At 44.6% G+C, this 20590-nt stretch overlaps 1 protein-coding gene across 7 annotated transcripts in view; it reads right to left on the reverse strand.

Annotated features, from left to right (window-relative positions):
• Nucleotides 1-20590, reverse strand: part of TBC1D1 (TBC1 domain family member 1) — a 227337-nt gene that overhangs the window by 86250 nt on the left and 120497 nt on the right. For 4 of the 7 annotated variants that reach the window (XM_070452042.1, XM_070452047.1, XM_020905470.2 and 1 more), the window contains 7 exons: nucleotides 18177-18268; nucleotides 12413-12523; nucleotides 9918-10046; nucleotides 8448-8534; nucleotides 5901-6181; nucleotides 3863-4021; nucleotides 508-627 (listed from right to left, as the gene is read on the reverse strand). In XM_070452042.1, coding sequence (XP_070308143.1) covers nucleotides 508-627; nucleotides 3863-4021; nucleotides 5901-6181; nucleotides 8448-8534; nucleotides 9918-10046; nucleotides 12413-12523; nucleotides 18177-18268 — 979 coding nt within the window. The remainder of the gene's footprint in view (nucleotides 1-507; nucleotides 628-3862; nucleotides 4022-5900; nucleotides 6182-8447; nucleotides 8535-9917; nucleotides 10047-12412; nucleotides 12524-18176; nucleotides 18269-20590) is intronic. The other 3 variants (XM_070452043.1, XM_070452045.1, XM_070452044.1) reach the window with 3 other exon arrangements.

A 20590-nucleotide genomic window follows, 5' to 3' on the forward strand; every position in this document is an offset into this window, starting at 1 on the left:
AATGATGCAGTTATTTGCTAATGATGACTTTTAATACCCATATGTTTTAAACTACAAAACAAAGCATATTTTTCAATACACATAAATAACAACCATTAAGCTTTTTCCTATTCATAGGACTACCTGGAGAACCCCTGTAGGCTGCACCTGAATACACACCCACAACTGGACGATCATCTGGACTCACAACTCAAACATCCTGACTGATCTACTGGCAGCCAAACACGCTTATCCAGAAATACTTCTATACTTAGAGAGATGGTTAAGACTTTCTCTAATCTGCTGAAAATAACAAAATATAAATAAACTAATTCTAGCCAAAATTGGGTAACACATTGACTCCGTATTTTTTAAATCACATTCACTAAGAAAAAAGTGTAAGAAAGAAGACATAATAGATCTAGTGAAAATGATTTTGGAAATGGCAAAAGACGGCTAAAAAAAATCCCTGTGTGTCTAACAAGCAACATATACACCCAGACTTGACGTATCTAAATTGAACCCTACCTTTGAGTGTTCATAAAGTCAGAGGTGTTATTTTCATCTACAGGAGCCAGAAATTTTAGAAAATTTGGCACAGAGGAAGAAGAATGAAGTTTTTTCCGCAGGGCATTACGGTAGGAGATGCTGAGAGCATGGTTGAAAAAAGAGTTTAGGATAAACAGAAACACACAAACTGTAAAACAAAATCTTCAAAACAAAAGACACATTTTATACATCTAATGATAAGAAAATTAAAGCAAGAAGTCAAAAACAGTTTACAAATGAGATTTAACTTTCATTTTCAATCAAACAAAATTCTACTTTTTTAAATGAAAGGTATCAATGAAGTAATTAACAAACATCAGTCCATTCAGTTACACAAGATGAATAAATTCTAAATATGTGCAGTGTAACACTGTGTCTGCAGTTTACAACACAGTGCCTGTAGTTAGTAACATGTAAATACATAAAAAATTTGTTAAGAGGACAGATCTCATTTTAAGCATTCTGACCAAATAAAAAGAAAACCACAGCAATAAAATTCAGTCCATCATCCAAAATGATTCTTTGTCAAAGTAGAAAAATAATTTTTGTAAATTAATGAGGAAGTTTCTGAAATGGCACAAATTGCAACTTATATAATCAAGCACATTGCCATTAAACCTGTGTGTGTGCGAGCACGCGCGTGTGTGTGTACACACCAGAGCAGGGGAAAGAAGTATCACATCTTGCCCTCAAGGTTGTTTTCATAATAATTTTGAGGGAATAGTAATAATCCCTCATAATAATTGAGGAAATTAATCAATGGCAAAATTAAATGGATTCAAATGATAGACTGAAAATAAGAAAAGCAGAACCAAACAAGCATGCGCGCGCATGCACTCACACACACACCCCCACGCAGTGCCCCGGGTCCTGCATGGACACACACACGGTGCCACGGGTCCTGCGTGGACACACAAGCACACACAAGCACACACACACACACGGTGCCATGGGTCCTGCATGGACACACACGCACACACACACACACGCAGTGGCCCCAGGTCCAGCGTGGACACACACACACACACACACACACACACACACACGCACGTGGTGCCCCGGGTCCTGCATGGACACACACACACGTGCACACACTCACGCACGCGGTGCCCCGGGTCCTGCGTGGACACACACACACACACACACGCACACACACACACACGGTGCCACGGGTCCTGCGTGGACACACAAGCACACACACGCGCACACACACACACACGGTGCCATGGGTCCTGCACGGACACACACGCACACACACACACACACGCAGTGGCCCCAGGTCCAGCGTGGACACACACACACACACACTCACACACACACGTACGCGGTGCCCCGGGTCCTGCATGGACACACACACGCGCGTGCACACACACACCCACGTGGTGCCCCGGGTCCTGCGTGGACACACACACACACACATGCACAAACACACCCATGCGGTGCCCCGGGTCCAGCGTGCACACACACACACACCCACACACGCACGCGGTACCCCAGGTCCTGCGTGGACACACACACACATGCGCGCACACACACACACCCATGCGGTACCCCGGGTCCTGCGTGGACACACACACACACACATGCACACACACACCCACGCGGTGCCCTGGGTCCTGCGTGGACACACACACACACACACACGCACACACACACACACGCGGTGCCCCGGGTCCAGCGTGGACACACACACACACACGCACGCGGTACCCCGGGTCCTGCGTGGACACACACACACACACATGCACACACACACCCACGCGGTGCCGCGGGTCCTGCGTGGACACCCACACACACACATGCACACACACACCCACGCGGTGCCCCGGGTCCTGCGTGGACATACACACACACATGCACACACACACCCACGCGGTGCCCCGGGTCCTGCGTGGACACACACACACACACACAATGCACACACACACCCACGCGGTGCCCCGGGTCCTGCGTGGACACACACACACACACATGCACACACACACCCACGCGGTGCCCCGGGTCCTGCGTGGACACCCACACACACACATGCACACACACACCCACGCGGTGCCCCGGGTCCTGCGTGGACACACACACACACACACATGCACACACACACCCACGCGGTGCCCCGGGTCCTGCGTGGACACACACACACACACACACTCACACACACACGCGGTGCCCCGGGTCCTGCGTGGACACACACACACACATGCACACACACACCCACGCGGTACCCCGGGTCCTGCATGGACACACACACACACACACACATGCACACACACACCCACGCGGTGCCCCGGGTCCTGCGTGGACACACACACACACACACATGCACACACACACCCACGCGGTGCCCCGGGTCCTGCGTGGACACACACACACACACATGCACACACACACCCACGCGGTGCCCCGGGTCCTGCGTGGACACCCACACACACACATGCACACACACACCCATGCGGTGCCCCGGGTCCTGCGTGGACACACACGCACACACATGCACACACACACCCACGTGGTGCCCCGGGTCCTGCGTGGACACACACACACACACATGCACACACACACACACGCGGTGCCCCGGGTCCTGCGTGGACACACACACACACACACTCACACACACACGCACGCGGTGCCCCGGGTCCAGCGTGGACACACACACACACGTGTGCACACACACACACCCACGCGGTGCCGTGGGTCCTGCATGGACACACACACACACACATGCACACACACACCCACGCAGTGCCCCAGGTCCTGCGTGGACACACACATGCACACACACACCCACGCGGTGCCCCGGGTCCTGCGTGGACACACACACACACACACATGCACACACACACCCACGCGGTGCGCCGGGTCCTGCGTGGACACACACACACACACACATGCACACACACACCCACGCGGTGCCCCGGGTCCAGCGTGGACACACACACATACACACCCACACGGTACCCCGGGTCCTGCGTGGACACACACACACACACACATGCACACACACACCCACGCGGTGCCCCGGGTCCTGTGTGGACACACACACGCACGTGGTGCCCCGGGTCCTGCGTATACAGACACACACATACACACACACACACACACACGTGGTGCCCCAGGTCCTGCATGGACACACACACGCACGCGGTGCCCCGGGTCCTGCGTGGACACACGTGCGCACACACACACATGCACACGCACACGCGCGGTGCCCCGGGTCCTGCGTGGACACACACACATATGCACACGCACACGCGGTGCCCCGGGTCCTGCGTGGACATGCAGCGCCCTCTCTGCGTGACCGTCCTGGGGAGATCGGCGTGCCACGCCGGCGGCTCACCTCTTCGGCACGGCACTCCCACTCTGCTCCCCGCTCGGGTTATGTCTGAGGTACTTAAAGAAATGAGGCGAGGAGGCAGAGGGGTTAAGACGAGGTGGAGGAGGAGCTGAAGGCTGACCTGAGGGACTCTGAGACTCGCCAACAGGTGGACAATTCCCACTAAACCGCAAGCAGAGAGAAGGCAGGGTGTTAGGGGGGAGGAACCACGCCGGAAAGGCAGGGCACACACGGACACGGGAGCTGTCACGGTGAGTGGGGGCGCCCCTCTTCAGCACCCGCACCCCACTGGCAGAACAGCTCAGTCCAGAGGACGCCATGGAAGGTCCCGCCTGATCACTTCCCACACTCGGAATGACCCCAAGACATCCATTTCCTCCACTCCCTTCTTAGGATCTGACATGGATAAAAATTAATTATAAGCAAAGGAAAGCAAAACAAAATCCAGAGTTTTAGAAATACATCTCTCTTCAACATGAACAATAAGCTGCCCTGAATGTCAAAGTCTCATTTCCTGTGCATAAGTGAGCAGAGGCCATGAGGGGTCACGCAGAGCAGGAGAGACATGCTGCAGGGTGACGGGGGGACAGTCCCGCGTCCCCTCACCATCCACACCAACACGGCCCTACAGGAAGCTGCGCTCTTAGGGAGAAGGGGAATGGATGGTCTGGGGTTCTGTAATTTCCTGCCACCTCTGGCTTGTGTCAAACAGCAGGCTTTAGCAAGAGGACTAGGAAGCTCCAGACAGGAAGGTTTCCATCATCACTGAAATGCCAGAAAAAGAGGGATGGAGCGCAGTGGAGAGGCAGGACAAAAGAAGTGTGTCCACAGGATTTCAAGAAACATGATGAGAACCCATAAAGCCTCAAACTATGCTTGTCATGGCTCCATGGATAAAGACTCCTGCAGTGCATCTCAGAGGAGATGCAGGTTCAATCCCTGGGTTGGGACGATCCCCTGGAGGAGAAAATGGCAACCTCCTCCAGTATTCTTGCCTGGAGAATTCCATGGACAGAGAAGCCTGGCGGGCTTCAGTCTATGAGGTCGCAAAGAGTTAAACACAACTGATCACATGGCACATTCATCTCTAGAACATCACAGAACTGAGTATTAGCTTCTGCAGCAGGTCATGCTTTGGGATCACAATTATCCAGCCAAATCAACAAAGCTGATAGCCTCAAATCTATAGCCTCATCTGAGATTGCCAGCACATGTCCCCCTTCACCGGCAACGTATCAGAGCGCCTCCCCACCCGGTGTAGACACGACATGTCCTGGCTTCTGCTGTCACTGGTCAGAGGCAGGCAGCGGCTGAACACAGGTGCGGCCTATTTCACGTTTACAAGGCGAGAGGTTTCAGGTTTCTGAAGTGATTTTTACAGACACCCGTGCCCACCCACGGTCTCCGACACGTGAGGTCACATTAACCGCCACGGGGCCCCTGAAGAAGTGGGGCTCCTGCCGCTGTCCTGCTGACCCGGCTCTGGAAGCAGGACATTCCAACAGCCCGCCATGGCCCAATTTACTAAAATCAGTAAGTGTTACTGGAAGAATCCAGAATTCTCACGTCGGAGGTGATTTTAGAGACTGTCTATTCCATCGTGTCCTGCAGTGAAGTGAAGTAGCTCTGCCGGCTGGGGACACAGCAGGGACAGAGTGCCCACGTCACTGTGGCCCAGGCCCCCGCCCTCAAACGAGCATCTCCTGCTCGCTGCTCCCCTCCGGGCCAGGGGCGGAGTTCCCGGTCAGGGCTGCCTCTCAGACCGGTATGCATCTCACGGGCCCTTTCTGCTCATCTTGCCTGCTTCCTCACCGTCCCTGCACTTGGACAAGCCACGGGTATCTCTTACAACTACATCTCTCCCAAGGGAGGAAGGTGAGAGGGACACGTCACTGATTTGAGTTTTCTCTTTTTAAGCCAAGAGTGAAACCGGACTCGGGCTTCTTTTTTGCCCAACAGACATGCCTGGGATGCACATACCTGGCAGTAACATATGCCCCAGCTATTCACACAACAAATCTACATTTTCAACAAATCTTACTTTCGTTCATGAGGCGTCTCTGTGCTCACTGAGTGATACCTCACAAGTTTCCTTTGCAAGCCCCCTGGAGACCCTCGCAGCGGCTGAGGAGGCTCCTGGCATTCCACGGGGACGTGACTCAGGGTGTTGGCGCGCCTTCGGAAGCCCTGCTTGGGTGAGAGCAGGGCTGGCTCCTCCGTGGGCTGGCTCTCCGAGTCACTGGACAGGTCATCCGAGGAGCCGAGGAGCCTGAAGCAGCTCTCGGAGATGGACAAGGCCTCCTTTTCACAGCCAGACGGCTCCTGGTAGCAGACAGAGACCGCAGATCAGACACGTCACACGGCACTGGTGGCATTTACAAATCTGATTCCAGTGGCAGGAAAACATTCCAATATGTAGGCACATCTTCTGGTCATAATGCCATCCAGAGGCCACCAAAAAAGGCAATAAAGGCCCATTAAGTGCCTCCTCGGAGGAGACAAAATGCTAGTGTGCAGGACAAACAGGACGCTGCCCAAGCGCAAGTGTGAAGAACAAATTATAACAAGTAACTGCTGTAAGCAAAGCCAAAACAGTTCTCTTTGCAGAAAACAAACTCTTCCCTACTGCCTATAACAAGTCTAATGAGTGCTGTGTAACCTGTCTGCACTGCTTAAACAAATCAACTTCTTTATCTCGGCCAAGGGTGTTCATACATGTGATACCCACATTTTAAGGCTCTCTAAATTTGAGCTAATGTTTGGATTTAACTGGGTAATCTTGAGTGTTAAAAATTACATCCTACATTATTCTTAGATATGGAAAATATCTCCCTAGGCACTTAGTGACATGATTCAGAGAAAATCACTTAACTTTTTCCTGCACTTCAATTTCCTCATCTGTGAAAGGGTACAGTGAAAATTTATCTCACTGGGTTTCAGGATTAAGCAAGATAATACAACCAAAAGTAACTGTCCACTGTAAAATGTTATGTAAATGTAAGCTATTATTTTATTAGGCACTCAGTGAATTTCCTGAGTGAGTCCTCAAACATTTGTTAGGACTCACAACAGTATTTTAATATCACAGGCTCTCAAGATGCATACTTTTTCAAAGGAAAGAACTATCACCGCTCACACTTAGCACTGCATGCCCAGGATGTGGGGGAGGGGGTAATAGTAGGGGGAAGGAGGGATATGTTTTTCTCAAATCAAAATAAGAAGTATACCAGCTTGTCCCTACTGAAATTGCTAGAAGGCATGAGTAAGTCAACATGAAAAGAGAAAATGCATCGAATGGTGGACTGGAGAATCTAAATTCCATCTGTTCATCTGACCTGTAACTGAATGTCTCTTAGATAACAGGCATTAAGGATTTTAATTTTAAAAAATTAAATTTATGTTTATTAAGGAGAGAGGTTAAAAGCACTTAATGTTACAGGAATTCGATTTAAAAAGCTTAATTTCCCAATACCTAATGAAATGTTAATCACTTCAAATGTAACATAAATTTTTCATTCTTTAGAACTCTACAGTTACAAAGATTGTTTAAAGGTTTAAAAATGTGTCTAGGACAATCCACCATGAAAACCTATTCATCTCAATTCTCATTAACATCCCTCAAATTATGTGAAAGAGCTAACCCTTAGCTTCATCTTACACCTGAAAGGGCCAATCGATATTCAAAGAACATACTGATATCAATTTAGCGGTCTACCATAAACTTTTTAAAACAACAGAAAATACCAACGTGTATCATACACTATTTACAGTAAATATTGGTTTGTAAAATTTTATTTTAATTTTATGTGTGAGCATGTATGTACGTGTGTTTGTGAACCATTTCACAATGCTGTTATGGTCTAAACACTTGGAAAGCCACATGCCCAAAGGGGAGCTCAGAGCAACTCCGATTCCTGTGGGAAGGGGCTGGTCTCCACGACAACTACTCTTCCCATGCCAGGGCTCTCTGCCCTCCCCAGCAGAAAACCCGAAATCCACTTGGCTGGTGGTTAAAAAGGTGAGCTAACCAGGCTTAAATATGGTTGTGTGTTTAGAAGGCAAAAAATGAAAACAACGACATCACAGACACAGGTTTGTTACCAAAAAGAACTGTTGGCTTGCTTATCATCACAAAGCTGCGCTTGGTGGCAGACATGGAAGGCTGAGGCTTATTTATAAAAACCATGATGCTTAATTATAATCACAGAGTCAGCTAAAGGACACAAGAATTTAAGCTGCATACTTCTCAGAATTCACAAACTCATGTTTGAGGTTTTCCCAATTCAAATTATTTTTAATATTTAGATTTCATTGGGAAACCTTCTAAAGAAAGAAATCCACTGACTGCCTGTGCGTTTAGCTCTTTGCTATGGAAGAGCCCTCTGCCTTGCTCAGCACAATTTGTCTGTCAGAGCAGAAGTGCACGACCAGCCCTCCACCTGCATCATGAAGTCTGGAAGCACCAAACGTTTCATGATGGCAGCTATGAGGCTTCTCTGGTTCCTTCTGATAGGCCCTGTGTAGAGCAGACGAGCAAGACCCATTTGTTGGTTTCTTCAGGGTGTCATATAAGAAGAAACGTGCTTACTTTGCTGGTGTTACTGAACATGCTAGACACGGAGCTGTCCAGATCCAAACCGGCTGAGTGTTCCTGGAGGCCTCTGGCTTTATTACCCTATGGAAAGAAGAGCCGTCAAGTTATACTCCTGAGGCTTTTGCAAAGACATCTGCTGGAAGCAATCTAGTCTATTTAATAAGCTCAGGAAAAGTGCACCTGAGAAATGCTGCTGAGCACATATGTGCATTAAGACAATCAACATATCTTTTTTTTTTTTAACCAACCTAAACATTCCAAAGCACCCTGAAGATTAGTCATTTGACAGGATGATGGGCAGAAGAGGAGACAGTGCGTCTAGAGAAAAGCAAGCGCTGAGTGCGCACACTCAACAACTCTCCTCTGAGTCACAGAGCGTGGTGAACTGCCAGCCTATGACACGCAAACCACAATCTCTCCATTTGGGAGCCATCAAAGGCAGGCCCACTCCAATTCCAGTTCTGTAAATGAACCGATTTTAATGATCTGTAAGGATGCTGTAAAATGCTCAGAAACATCTTTGCACAAAATAAAATTTAATAAAAAAAAGTTTCAATTGGAGTGGTTCATGAAATAAGAGAGAACCATAAGAAGATATTACAAGTTCCAGAAAGGTGTGAAACTTTTGAGAGAAAAGAGAACTTTGATTTCTTAGAAGTGCCATCAAGGTATTTATACTCGTGCTGGCAGGGTGGGGAAGATGGCAATCATTTGTTAAAGAACTCCCAGATTGGAACTTCCTGCAGAGCTCCCAGTCACATATTTTTTCTGTAAAGTGCCAGATTAGTAAGTAACCTCTTAGGCTTTGTGGACCATGTGGTATCATAGCAACGACTCAACTCTGCAGAAAAGTATCCTGAGACAATAGGTAGCTGTGTTGCAATAAAACTTTATTTACAAAAGCAGAAAGTAGGGGACTTTCCAGTGGTCCAGTGGTTAAGACTCTGCTCTTACAATGTAGCGGGGCTCAGGTTCGATTCCTGGCTGGGGAACTAAGATCCCACCAAAAGAAAAAAAAAGAAAAAAAAAAAAACAACCAGGAGGTGAGTGGCATTTGACACAAGGGCCATGATTTGCAGATCCTGCTATAAATAGTTCCAGACACATAATTGCAGCTAACAAAGACAATTTTTAAACTGTACCTAGTGACGATAGGGAGAACAGAACCCACACCTCGGTATATCTAATCCATGCATTTTTACAGGGACTGGCCAACAAATAACATTCCTCTGGGAGACAAAAATTCCATTGAATATAATACAAAAGAATAGAGAATTGTTTTAACCTTAAGTTATAACTGAATTTTAAGGGTAGATAACACTTTTCTAACACTGAGAAGACACGAACAAGGCTTTACCCTTCTATACTCTGTGATGAACACTGATGGAATGAAAGCAAAGAACTGAATTTCATGCTCTCTCAAAAAGGGATTTAACTGAAATTAGAAGGAATTATGTCACTTACCCGGGACAAAATACTTTCTAAAGATTCTGTTAAAGACCTCTTCGCTTTGTTTTTCAGCATATCTAGCCTAAATCGAGTGGCACTTGATGGTAATTCGCTTCCAATATTCTCTGCTGCAATCTGTGAAGTCTAAAAAGTGGAACAATGGAAAGTTAAGCCACTTAGATCTGCCTTCTCTCCTTCTTTCCTTCCTTTTTAAAGGACTGAAAAATGTCTAGGATGTGTCTTTTTGATCCTAGGTCATATTCTTTCTGACTCCATCTGCTCCTTGGCGACATGACTACAAGTCTGGGAAATAACTTTGCCTCAAAGAGCTGCACTACCCACTCCAAACAAAACAAGGAAAAGTGCTTAGAAACCAATCAGTTCACAAAGAGTTTAGAGCTCAGGCTCCGAAGATGGATCAGAGACATGTCATTTACTAGCTATGGCCTTGTGCAAATTACTTTCTCTGAGCCACGATTTCCTCTTCTGTAAATTGAAACCAACCTCAAGATCTAATCATAGGACTTAGTTATGAGATTAAAGCAGGTAAAGTATGTAAAACAATGGGCACAGCTTCCAGTACAAAGGTGACTATGATTAGCTTTTCAAATTAAAGTAACAACTTACTTTGGGGGGTGTTTCAGAGAGTGAGACAAAATAAATCTAATCAACTAAAGAATCCATCCTGCCTACAATAATCTCTTCATCCCCTCCCACAGAGTTCTTTTTCCTCTTCCATCATCTCATTATTCACTGTCCTCTGCAATCCAGTCTCTCCCTTAACTCACCAGAGCATGAAATGACAGCATAAAAGTTTGTCAATCACAAAATAAAATTTAGTTATTAGAGTTATGCTTAAAAAAAAATAAAACTCTCTAGATTAAACTATTTCTTCTATGGATTCTTACCTGAATGCTTCCTGCTAGATGATGATTTTGTTAGAAAAACACACAACCACATCCTCCATTACTCTAAACACCAACTATCCTTTGTTGTTATATATTTCAAGCATACAGAAAAGTGTGCAGATTAATACCTTAAATGCCTTCATACCACCTCGAGCTTTGGAAAGTTAACATTTTGAGAAGAACAATGATGAACACAGGCTCTAGCATTCACTCAAAAAATTATATACCCTGGGTGAGTGTGTTATTAGTCGCAGTTTGGTCCTGTGCAATCATTTACAAAGAATTACAGCCTATCCAGGCTCAAGTCAGTCTCTAGAGTTAAGGAAATTATCCACAAAGAACCCACAGGGGCATGCATTTGACTCAATACCAGTTCACTCCTAAGAAGTTGAAGACTTGCTTTCAACCAAAGTTTTTACAAAGGAGAAGCATTTTGAATAATTTTGATACATAAAATACTGGCTAAAAGATTGGTAGTATCCTACCAAGAAGATCCTTCAGAGACAGAAGAATAACTACACTGTGGTTTTCTTTTTATAAACCCAACCATAAGAATCTCTGCATACTTAATCAATGTTTCTTCTAGTCTCCTCTATTGTCTACAAAGGCTCTTTTCTATGTCTATCACCATAACTCAAATGCAATCTGAAAATACAATCTTTGGAAAATAGTTCACATATAGAAAATAACACAGTCCTTGTTTATTTTAAACTAAGCGTCCAGAAGTTTCTCCTTTGAAGCTGATGCTGGTTTTTGGATAAGCTTCTAGTTTGGGGCTCCAGAGTGAACTGCACTGCAGTCCCCACACTGCCTTTGCCAAGACTGAGGGGTGAACTCTAAGCATGAACGTTTGGAGCCAAGGTTGAAATTCTGAAGCTAGGATGAAGTTCTCAGCTCAGAACCCACCATCCGGTGGTGTCACAGAGTATCCATCAGCAGCCTGTTCACAATAACCAGCATCTAAAATTAACTTTGGTGTTCATCAAAAGGAGAATGGAGAAACAAACTGTGCTGCTGATGCAATGGAATAAAATGGAACACACTACTTACTGATTTATGCAACAACAAGGATGAATATCAAAAATATCCTGTTAATTTTTTTTCCAAGCCCACACCCCCAGTATGCTAAGTAAAACAGAAGCTCTGTATCTGAGCAGCATATAAACCAGGCTAATACTGTATGCGATTTATCAGTAGTGCTATCTTACATTCACACTGCATTTTTAGTGCAAAGAATTTCCAGGCACTTTATACAATTGTAAAAGAAGCTGTACAATGCCACTCTCATTTTATCAGGGAGAAAGGTGAGGTGACAGGGCCTGGCTCCCTGCAGCTCAAGGAGCTCATTCAGGCGGCAGCATTCACTAGACGCCCTCCTCTAGTCCCCCGTCAGAGCAACCACTCTGCCCCCACCACAATGACACAGAAGCTTGCCTCACCTTTTCCAAGCACAATCTAAACATTTCCAAATTTCCCCTGCATGTGTAACAAGTAAAAATAAACTGCAGAGAGGAAAAGAGGTTTCAAAGCTTCAGAAAATCCTCAAGACTCTGTTCTACAGAGTGTCCTCGTGAAATGAGACAAAGAGAGAAAATGCCATACCTGTCTTATCTCCCCAGTATGGATGTGAACTTTTTGCTTCTCTTCATATAAACATCTCAGGAAAGAAATAATCAATTCATTCTCTCGTTGCTCATTTCTTGGTCTCAATTTCTTAAGGTTAAAAAAAGAATATTTTATATTAATTTTTTTACATTAATTTTTAATTGTCACCAAGACTGCTAAACCATCCATTTGAAAATGCTCGGCTCCCACCATGGACTACTGCTTTTACCCAATCATCTCACTAGGGGGCACCAATGATCCTAGAAGTGAAGACAATTTTTAAAAAGAGACAGTGAAGCCAGTGGGCCAGATTGGGCTTCTGACCTCTGATGTCCTTATACCTAAAATAAACATTTCACATCAGATAGAGGCATAGTCAAAATATTTAATAAATACTCTTGAAAACATCAGAAAAGGACAGGAGCCATGATGCCTGCACATTTATAAACACTCACACTTAGGGAACTAGGAAGGAAAATAGCATCCGATCCAGGGTCATGGCTCCTTTCACATATCAAACATGTTAGTCAGGAAGCATTTTCTGGGGGCCCCAAAAGGCATACATACACTTGCACACAAAATTTCACGGCACAGACTCAATTTTTTTTTCTCGTATTTTAAAAATTCTTTGCATTCCTTTTATTTTTCGGGCAACGTAGGGGCAAAGCACACTGAACCAGAAATCAGGACATGTAGGTTCAAGGTGCTGCCCGGAAGAGGGGTCAAAGGCAGCTCATTTACGCTCATCCTCTCTGTCTGTTCAAATGAAGATTACGCACGCAATACACTCCAAGGTCTCCTCCAGCTCCCAGCCTCTTTGGACTTGAAATACCAGAGTTCGTGTTTATTAGACCATCTAATTTAATGTATTCAATTATTTTCCCTGAATATGAAGCAAACAAAACTGAATTACTCTGGAGACACACAAAGCTTGCAGTTTATAAACTTTAGAAATATACTCTTTTATATATATATATAATGACAGGTTTCCACTGCGCTGCTTCTTCTCCCTCCCTACCCCAAGCCTCCAGCTTGCCCTTTAAAACCAAGTCTGGGTGTATAATAAACAGATCAACTACACAGCATCTGAGGCTGAATCAAGGCTGTTCTCAACAGCCCAGCTAAGGAACAAGTTTACCTTCTGTGTCATAGACTCAGAGAGCAGAGCTAACACCTAACCCAGACCTTCCAACATTCCCTCCCTTAAAAGCAAAGATCATTTTAAATAAGCTGTTCCTGCTACTCAAGGAAATGGGAGTAAATGATCAGAAGCATTAGCCCTGAAGTAAACTACAGACTTCAGTCACCACATCAACACAGGCTCAATTGTATTAAAGGGACCACACAGAGACAAAACATTAAGAGGAAAAACTGGCTTGAGGAGGGGGAGGTGCATGAGAAGTTTCATGGAACTCTGTATTTCCACCCAATTTTCTGTAAAACTACTCTAAAAAATAAGTCTATTAAAAAAAAAAAAAAAAAACCCTGCAAGAAAGAGAAGCAGACGCGAATTACGAAGCCTCTGAGCAGGTACCCGAGAGCTGACCCATTCTTTATTTTCCTAATCTTCAGTGAAACTTTTGGTTACTCTCACAAGAAAATCTGTATATTTTCTTGGAGAAATCCTTCACAAGCGATTATTTCCAATATCAAAACAGCCCAAGAACGCAGCAGTAAGAGAGGAGCATTATTGGTACATTCTCTTTTCCTCAATATATATGTGAAAGAAAGTACTGGAATGGACAGAAATGAGTCTAAACCGAGCACAATGTGCTCCCACAGCTGCTGGCCAGACAGCGCATCACGGAGCTCGTCACACATCACAGGGGAAAGACAGACAGGCTGAGAATATCACGTCTGCAGGGCCACCCAAGGTCAAGAAATAAACGCTTCCTTAAAATAACCGAAACATGACTACGGGCTACCCTTCCATTGAGTGAAGTCTCCTGAATGCCTCCCAGGGAACTTCACCATTCTCCAAAGGGGAGAATCATTTTATTTCCTGAAGGTGACTTAATCTCATAAACATTCATGAGTCAGAGAGACAGGTCTAAGGAAACTAATGGGGAATCAAGCTGGATAATAATATCGTTTTGCATTATTCCAAATTAACCTATGGAGTCAGGTCGCCGGTTACCTGAGGCAGGACCAAGGTGGGGTTCTGAGGCTGGAGATGCTCTATTTCCTAACCTGTGTGTTGCTGCAAGGGGTGTTCATCTTATACAAATCCAACAGTCGAAACTTTATAATAACTACAAAGCCGTTAAATATATTTATTATATATAATAACCATAAACCTTTAAAACTGATATACTATATATTATATATTATGTATAAAATATAATTAGATAGCATAGATAATTATATATTGTATATAATAACTATAAACCTTTAAAATGTGGCATAATTATATATAATATATATATTACTTATATATATAGGCATTATGTATGTAATATCTATAAACCTTTAAAAATTGTGCATCACTACATTGTATACCTGAAACTTATGTAATATTATATATCAACTATACCTCAGAAAAAGTTTATTTCATTGAACTACACATCACTGATTTGTATGCTTTTCTATCATTAGTTCATTTCTTAAGAAAGAACAATACAAAACAATTGCCTGTTAAAAGTAACAAAGCCAATTTTGTTATGTTTCTTAACCTCCTTTCTATGATGTGTGGGGCTATAAACCAGTTATAAAAGCAATATGAGAGTCAGTTTCCAACACTGTCTACGAATACCAGCATGCTAAGAAGGTCTATGGTCTTCTGAGGAGTCTACTTAAAATGCTTAGTTGGACAATGGCATCTTTTTAAAAAATTATAATGAAATCTTGTACAAATCATTTTAAAACCGTGGAAAAATCCAACTAAGTTCCTATATATTCTGTTCAAGAGAGGGAAAAAAGCTCCTCTAGCTATTACTCTTTAACTTGTAAAGTCATGTCATGTTATTTAATTCATCATCAACATCTACTGAATATGCATCTACTTGGTTTACCTACTCGGTTGAGTATTAAGTCATTCCTTGAAATGCACTCAATCAGATGAAGAGAATGTGACTTCTGAGACATTTTCTTTACTAGCCCTACTCAGCCTGAAAGCAACTTCTCCCTAGGACAACCGACGTGGGCTTAGCACACCCAGCCAGCAGGGGAGAGCACAAGGACAGAGCCAGATCCCGCCAGCAGGGAGGCTTCTCACATGTCTACTTAGACGTGTTTGCAAACTGCACATTTCAAAAAGGTCACAAATTTTAAAAAGTGGCTCTGCAGTGTCATGAGTTCTCTTAGAGAAGGGTTAGCACATCCACATGCCCATCTGGCATCCTCTCAGAGCTCAGAGTCAAAGCCAGCTTGTTGGCAGCAGTGATAAACCTCAGCATCATTTGCACAGTAGTTAATTTCTTTTCCTTTGTGGTTCCATCTGGGTGGCACTTTTTTCCCCCATGAAACATTTACTTACAAAAACAGTGAATATGTAAGCTCTGTGCTTAGTTGCTCAGTCGTGTCCAGCTCTTTGCGACCCTGTCGACTGTAGCCCACCAGGCTCCTCTGCCCACAGATTCTCCAGGCAAGAGTACTGGAGTGGGTCGCCATGCCTTCCTCCACGGGATCTTCTCAACCCAGGGGCTGAATCCAGGTCTCCCACACTGCAGGCAGATTCCTTACCATCTGAGCCACCAGGGAAGCCCAGTGTATGCTTTAAGTACAATTATTTCAGTAGCAATTACATTTGTTTTATAAAACTTGCCCTTGGAGAATTCCTCAGAAACAACTTCTGTTGTTCAGGAACTTCAGGAGAACTTAAGACTGAAAGGAAAAATACTAACCATTCTATTTATGAGAGGTCTCATGACACTTCAAAGCCACTTTTTCCTTATAATCCATTCAAAATGCATGATTTTCAAATGCATTAGCAGGCACTACAACCTAAAAAGAAAGTAGTGACTTGGTTTATATAATATTTTATAGAAAACAAGAACAGTCACTGAGGAAATAACAAGACTATCAACAAGCCATCAGAAGACGAGATCCAGGCTAAGTGTGTATTATTCAAAGAAGAGCTACACCTACAAGGATGAAGGACAACGTACAAGCTGGTTATTCAAAGCCAATGAACAATAGGACTTCTTTTTGGTCTTTACTCAAAAAATTACAGAGCCTGCTACAACAACACATAGGGATCCCAGTATACTAACTGAATGAATTTTTTAAAGCAAACATCTGTCACTGATTTTCTCTGAAGTTTCTTTGTTGTAATATACTGGAGTATCTCTAACTCACATGGATGAAAGAGAACCTCAGAATCACATCCACCAGGAATGTGTCACTGCTGCAGAACAGCTGGGGTGCCACCTGCCCTGATTCACCACACTGTCTGGGGGAAAGTTACACAGTGCTGTCTAAATGAAAAGGAAGGCAAAGTCACATTAGGGAAGGAATGAATCTTCTATGCTTGCTAAAGAGACTTGATGGCACTACAACAAAGTAAGTCAGCATCAGATGAAAAAGGCCCCAGCTCCCATCACAGATGCATTAACAATCAGAAGCAAATTCTCCATCTATTTAAGAATTCTAAGTACCAACCACATTAATAAGTCTGTCTGAGAGTACTGTGTACTTAGAACTCTAAAGATCCTTTAAGAAAATTAAGTAGTGTCTCAAGTCAGAAGAACACAAGAAAATTTAAAAGCAGCTGATAATTGTGAAAATAACATTCTAAGCTATTTATAAAATTCAAACTCTTTCTAATTCTACTGCAGAAAACCAAGGAAAGGAGAACTGAGAACATGTTATTAAAAAGAAAAAGACAATTCTTCAATTTCTCACTCTTAACAAAACAGATCATGGGTCCTGTCTGCAGCCTCTTCCCCAGTGAGGAGGAAGAGAAAACTGACAACCTAGACTTCCTGGCCTTCTTGCTTTGTTTGAAGACTCCTCTATGCACAAAGCCCTTGCCACTCTCCTCCTCACAAGAGACTTAATGCTTTGTTCTGCTGTGATCGCCTCCCGAGAAAAAGTGCCACGAAACCACAGAACACATCCCTTTGCAAAAGCAGACATGACATTTTTGATGAGCTCATCAAAGATTCATAATGAACGGACTACAGGCATGCCAGCACATAGAGCGTGGTTTCCCGAGATACGTGCATCTAAACGCAAGGAGGACAGCGAGTTTCCAGGGTTAAAGCAGGAAACCAATGAGCTTGGGTTTTGTCCTGTATTTTGTTTTTATGTTTAGATTTGAAATAGTATATAGTGTAGGCAACATTTAAATTGTATTTTCAAAACTGAAAAAAAAAAACAAAACAAAAAACAACGAGGAGGGAAACTTATGTTCAACTTCATGTACAAAATGTTATATTCTTAAGACTCCCACATTGAGGTCTGAAATCCTGAGTGCAACGGAGGTGGCAGAAGTCTCTGGAGAGAGCAGTACTCAGGGACCAAAGTCCAGGGTCCTCTTTCTCGCAGGCTGAGGCTCCTCCTACTTTATCATTTCCTTCCCCTCATTCCTTAAGAGAGCGCTGCCCTGGTTTAGTAGCTTTCACATGAAAGCCAAGTTCTGACAGGAGTCTGCAATACTGACCATGCCCTTGTCCCAAGGCTGTTAAAGCTCAAACCAAGAGGAACTCAGGTCCACTTCCTCAGGGCTCCGACGGGTCTGCTTTGCTATTTTTATGACAACATTCCACAGAGAAGCTGCCTTTTTTTTTTCCTTTATGGAAATTAAAAACCAGTACTGTACCTGGACCTCCTCAAAAATAGTCGCTTGCTCCTGATTAGTTAATGTTGTCAGGTGCTTCTGGAGTTCTAGTTTGGTTTTGGAAGAATTCATTCCTATTAAGACAAAAAGAGAGCGCTGAGAACACAGCAGTGACAGTTCCGATGTAGAGTCAGCACCTTCCACTCACTCCCTCTCACACGCTCTCCCTCCCTCTTCAGGCATCTGAGGCTTTATGGAAATTCCAGTCAATGATAATGTCAGTGATGAGGACACCGACAAGGAACAGTTTTTGACTGAGCCCTCGTGTGCTAGACACCAACTTAAACGTCAGGTTTGTATCATTTCATCTTATACTAGAACAACCTGATGAAGACGACTTGCTTAGCCCCATTTTACAGTTAGGAAAACTGAGACCCAGAGAGCTCACAAGACTCTCAGAGACCAACACACTGGACTCTACCTCAGCTTTGTGCGGTTCCAAATCAGTTTTTTCCTACCACTACACCATGTTAGAACACCGTACACAGCTGGAACACTCCCCTCAGGAAATGATAAACCCTCATGAGTGTTTATATGTAAACCAGACAATCGCCCTTAAGGAAAAACCACTACTACCCCGTCTGAGAACTGACCAACATCCTCCTGCAGGTTAGGCTCTTTCACATAAAAGTGATTCGTGTGGCCAACAACTTTCCTTTCACCACCACATGCTTATTAATAGTCTTATGACCACATAATTAACATGACAGAGGATTCTGAGGGAAAGTCACTAAAATAAAGCTGCCATTTTAGTGCCCATGAGAATCTGCTATTTCAGAAAGCCCCTTCTCCACATACACATGGCTCAGACCCTGCTCTGAGCCCTGGGGCCGAGGACGAACACACACACAATGAGTCCGGATGAAAGGATCTGCCAACCTCTCATGGAAAACCTGCAGCGATGACGTTCAGGGCAGTCCTGGCCCTGCCCACTCGCCACCCCATCTCCTCCTGAGGGCGAGCTGCTGGGCCAGATTCAGCTACATCATGAGGATGGCCAGACAGGGCATCTCGGAAATCAAGAACAGGGACTTGGAAATCAGCTTGTTTTACAGATGAGTTTGCCAAGGTCCAGAGAAGCCAGGCAACTGACGGGCCAGGAGGCCAATTAGCAGCCAGGCCTGTCCCAGAGCCAGCACTCCCTGCTCTCCCTGCCGCAGAAGGCAGGGGCCCCGCCTCTCTCAGCAAGCTGTGGCGAGGCCACGGCCCGGCTCAAACCACTGCCGCTTCTCCAAGTCCTTCCAGAGGTACTCCCCCACCACCTTTTTTTTTGGCCAAGAAAACCCTAAAAGGCCACCGTAAGAATAAAAGCCAGTGTTTTTTTTTAAACGACTGCTGTGCCACTTTACGGAACACCGCACAATCTCACCTAACCCTTGATATAATCCTGGGTGGGCACTACATACAGTAATCCCAAGGTCCACAGGTGAAGAAACTGAGGCACGATCAAGTCAGATATTTTGTCCAGTGCCATCAGCTACATAAGGGATAGAGTGAGAATCTGACCCACGCCGATCTGCCTCCAGAGACCACTCCAGAACTCTCCACCGACATGGTCAGGTCACCCGACACCAGCGACCTCACACCAAAGTGAACTGCCTGGTGAAAGAAGTCAGGCCGGGAAAGACACGCAGGGCAGATTCTCACTTATATGTGGAGTCTCAAACACAAATAGAACAAGACACAGATAGACTTACCAAGAACGAGCCAGTGGCCGTAGGGCAGAGGGGAGGAGGGGACGGGGCAAAATAAGTCAAGGGGACTAAGATGTATCAGCGGATTAAACTACCAGTGGTAAAATGAAGAAGTCACAGGGATGTGACGCATGGCAAAGGGAATGCAGTCAATAATGTTACGATGACACTGTATGGTATAGAAGATATAAAAATACTGAATCACCATGTTGCACACAGACACTAATAATATTGGAAGTCAACTATTCTTCAGTTTAAAAGAGAGGAGAGATTAAAGGTGCAGAAAAGACCACTCGATCTGTCAGAGCACGATCATTCAGCTACTCCTCTGGCAAGCTGTCAGGTCATACCAGCCAGGGAAACAGCGATGCCTTCATTGCACTAACTACTTACAGGCTGAATCAAAACAGTGTTTACATTTATGAGCAAAATTAGCACTCAGAGGTCACTAAATAAAAATCCTCCCTGCATCTGGATGTCAATGATACCATCCAAGCATCCTCTCGTGGACACACTTGTACTGTTTGATGGAACATTCACATATGGAGAAAAACCTCAAGAAGAGTTAGACTCATTATACATACTTCTAACAATCTTAGGTGAAATCATACAATACAGTCTACTCGTCATATTCAGGAGGTATGCGGAGATCCTTAAGACAGTTCTAGCCTTGTCTTCAGGAGCTCTCAATTCATTAGGTCC

The sequence above is a fragment of the Odocoileus virginianus genome, chromosome 21 (assembly GCF_023699985.2).
Source record: "Odocoileus virginianus isolate 20LAN1187 ecotype Illinois chromosome 21, Ovbor_1.2, whole genome shotgun sequence".
Lineage (NCBI taxonomy): Eukaryota > Metazoa > Chordata > Mammalia > Artiodactyla > Cervidae > Odocoileus > Odocoileus virginianus.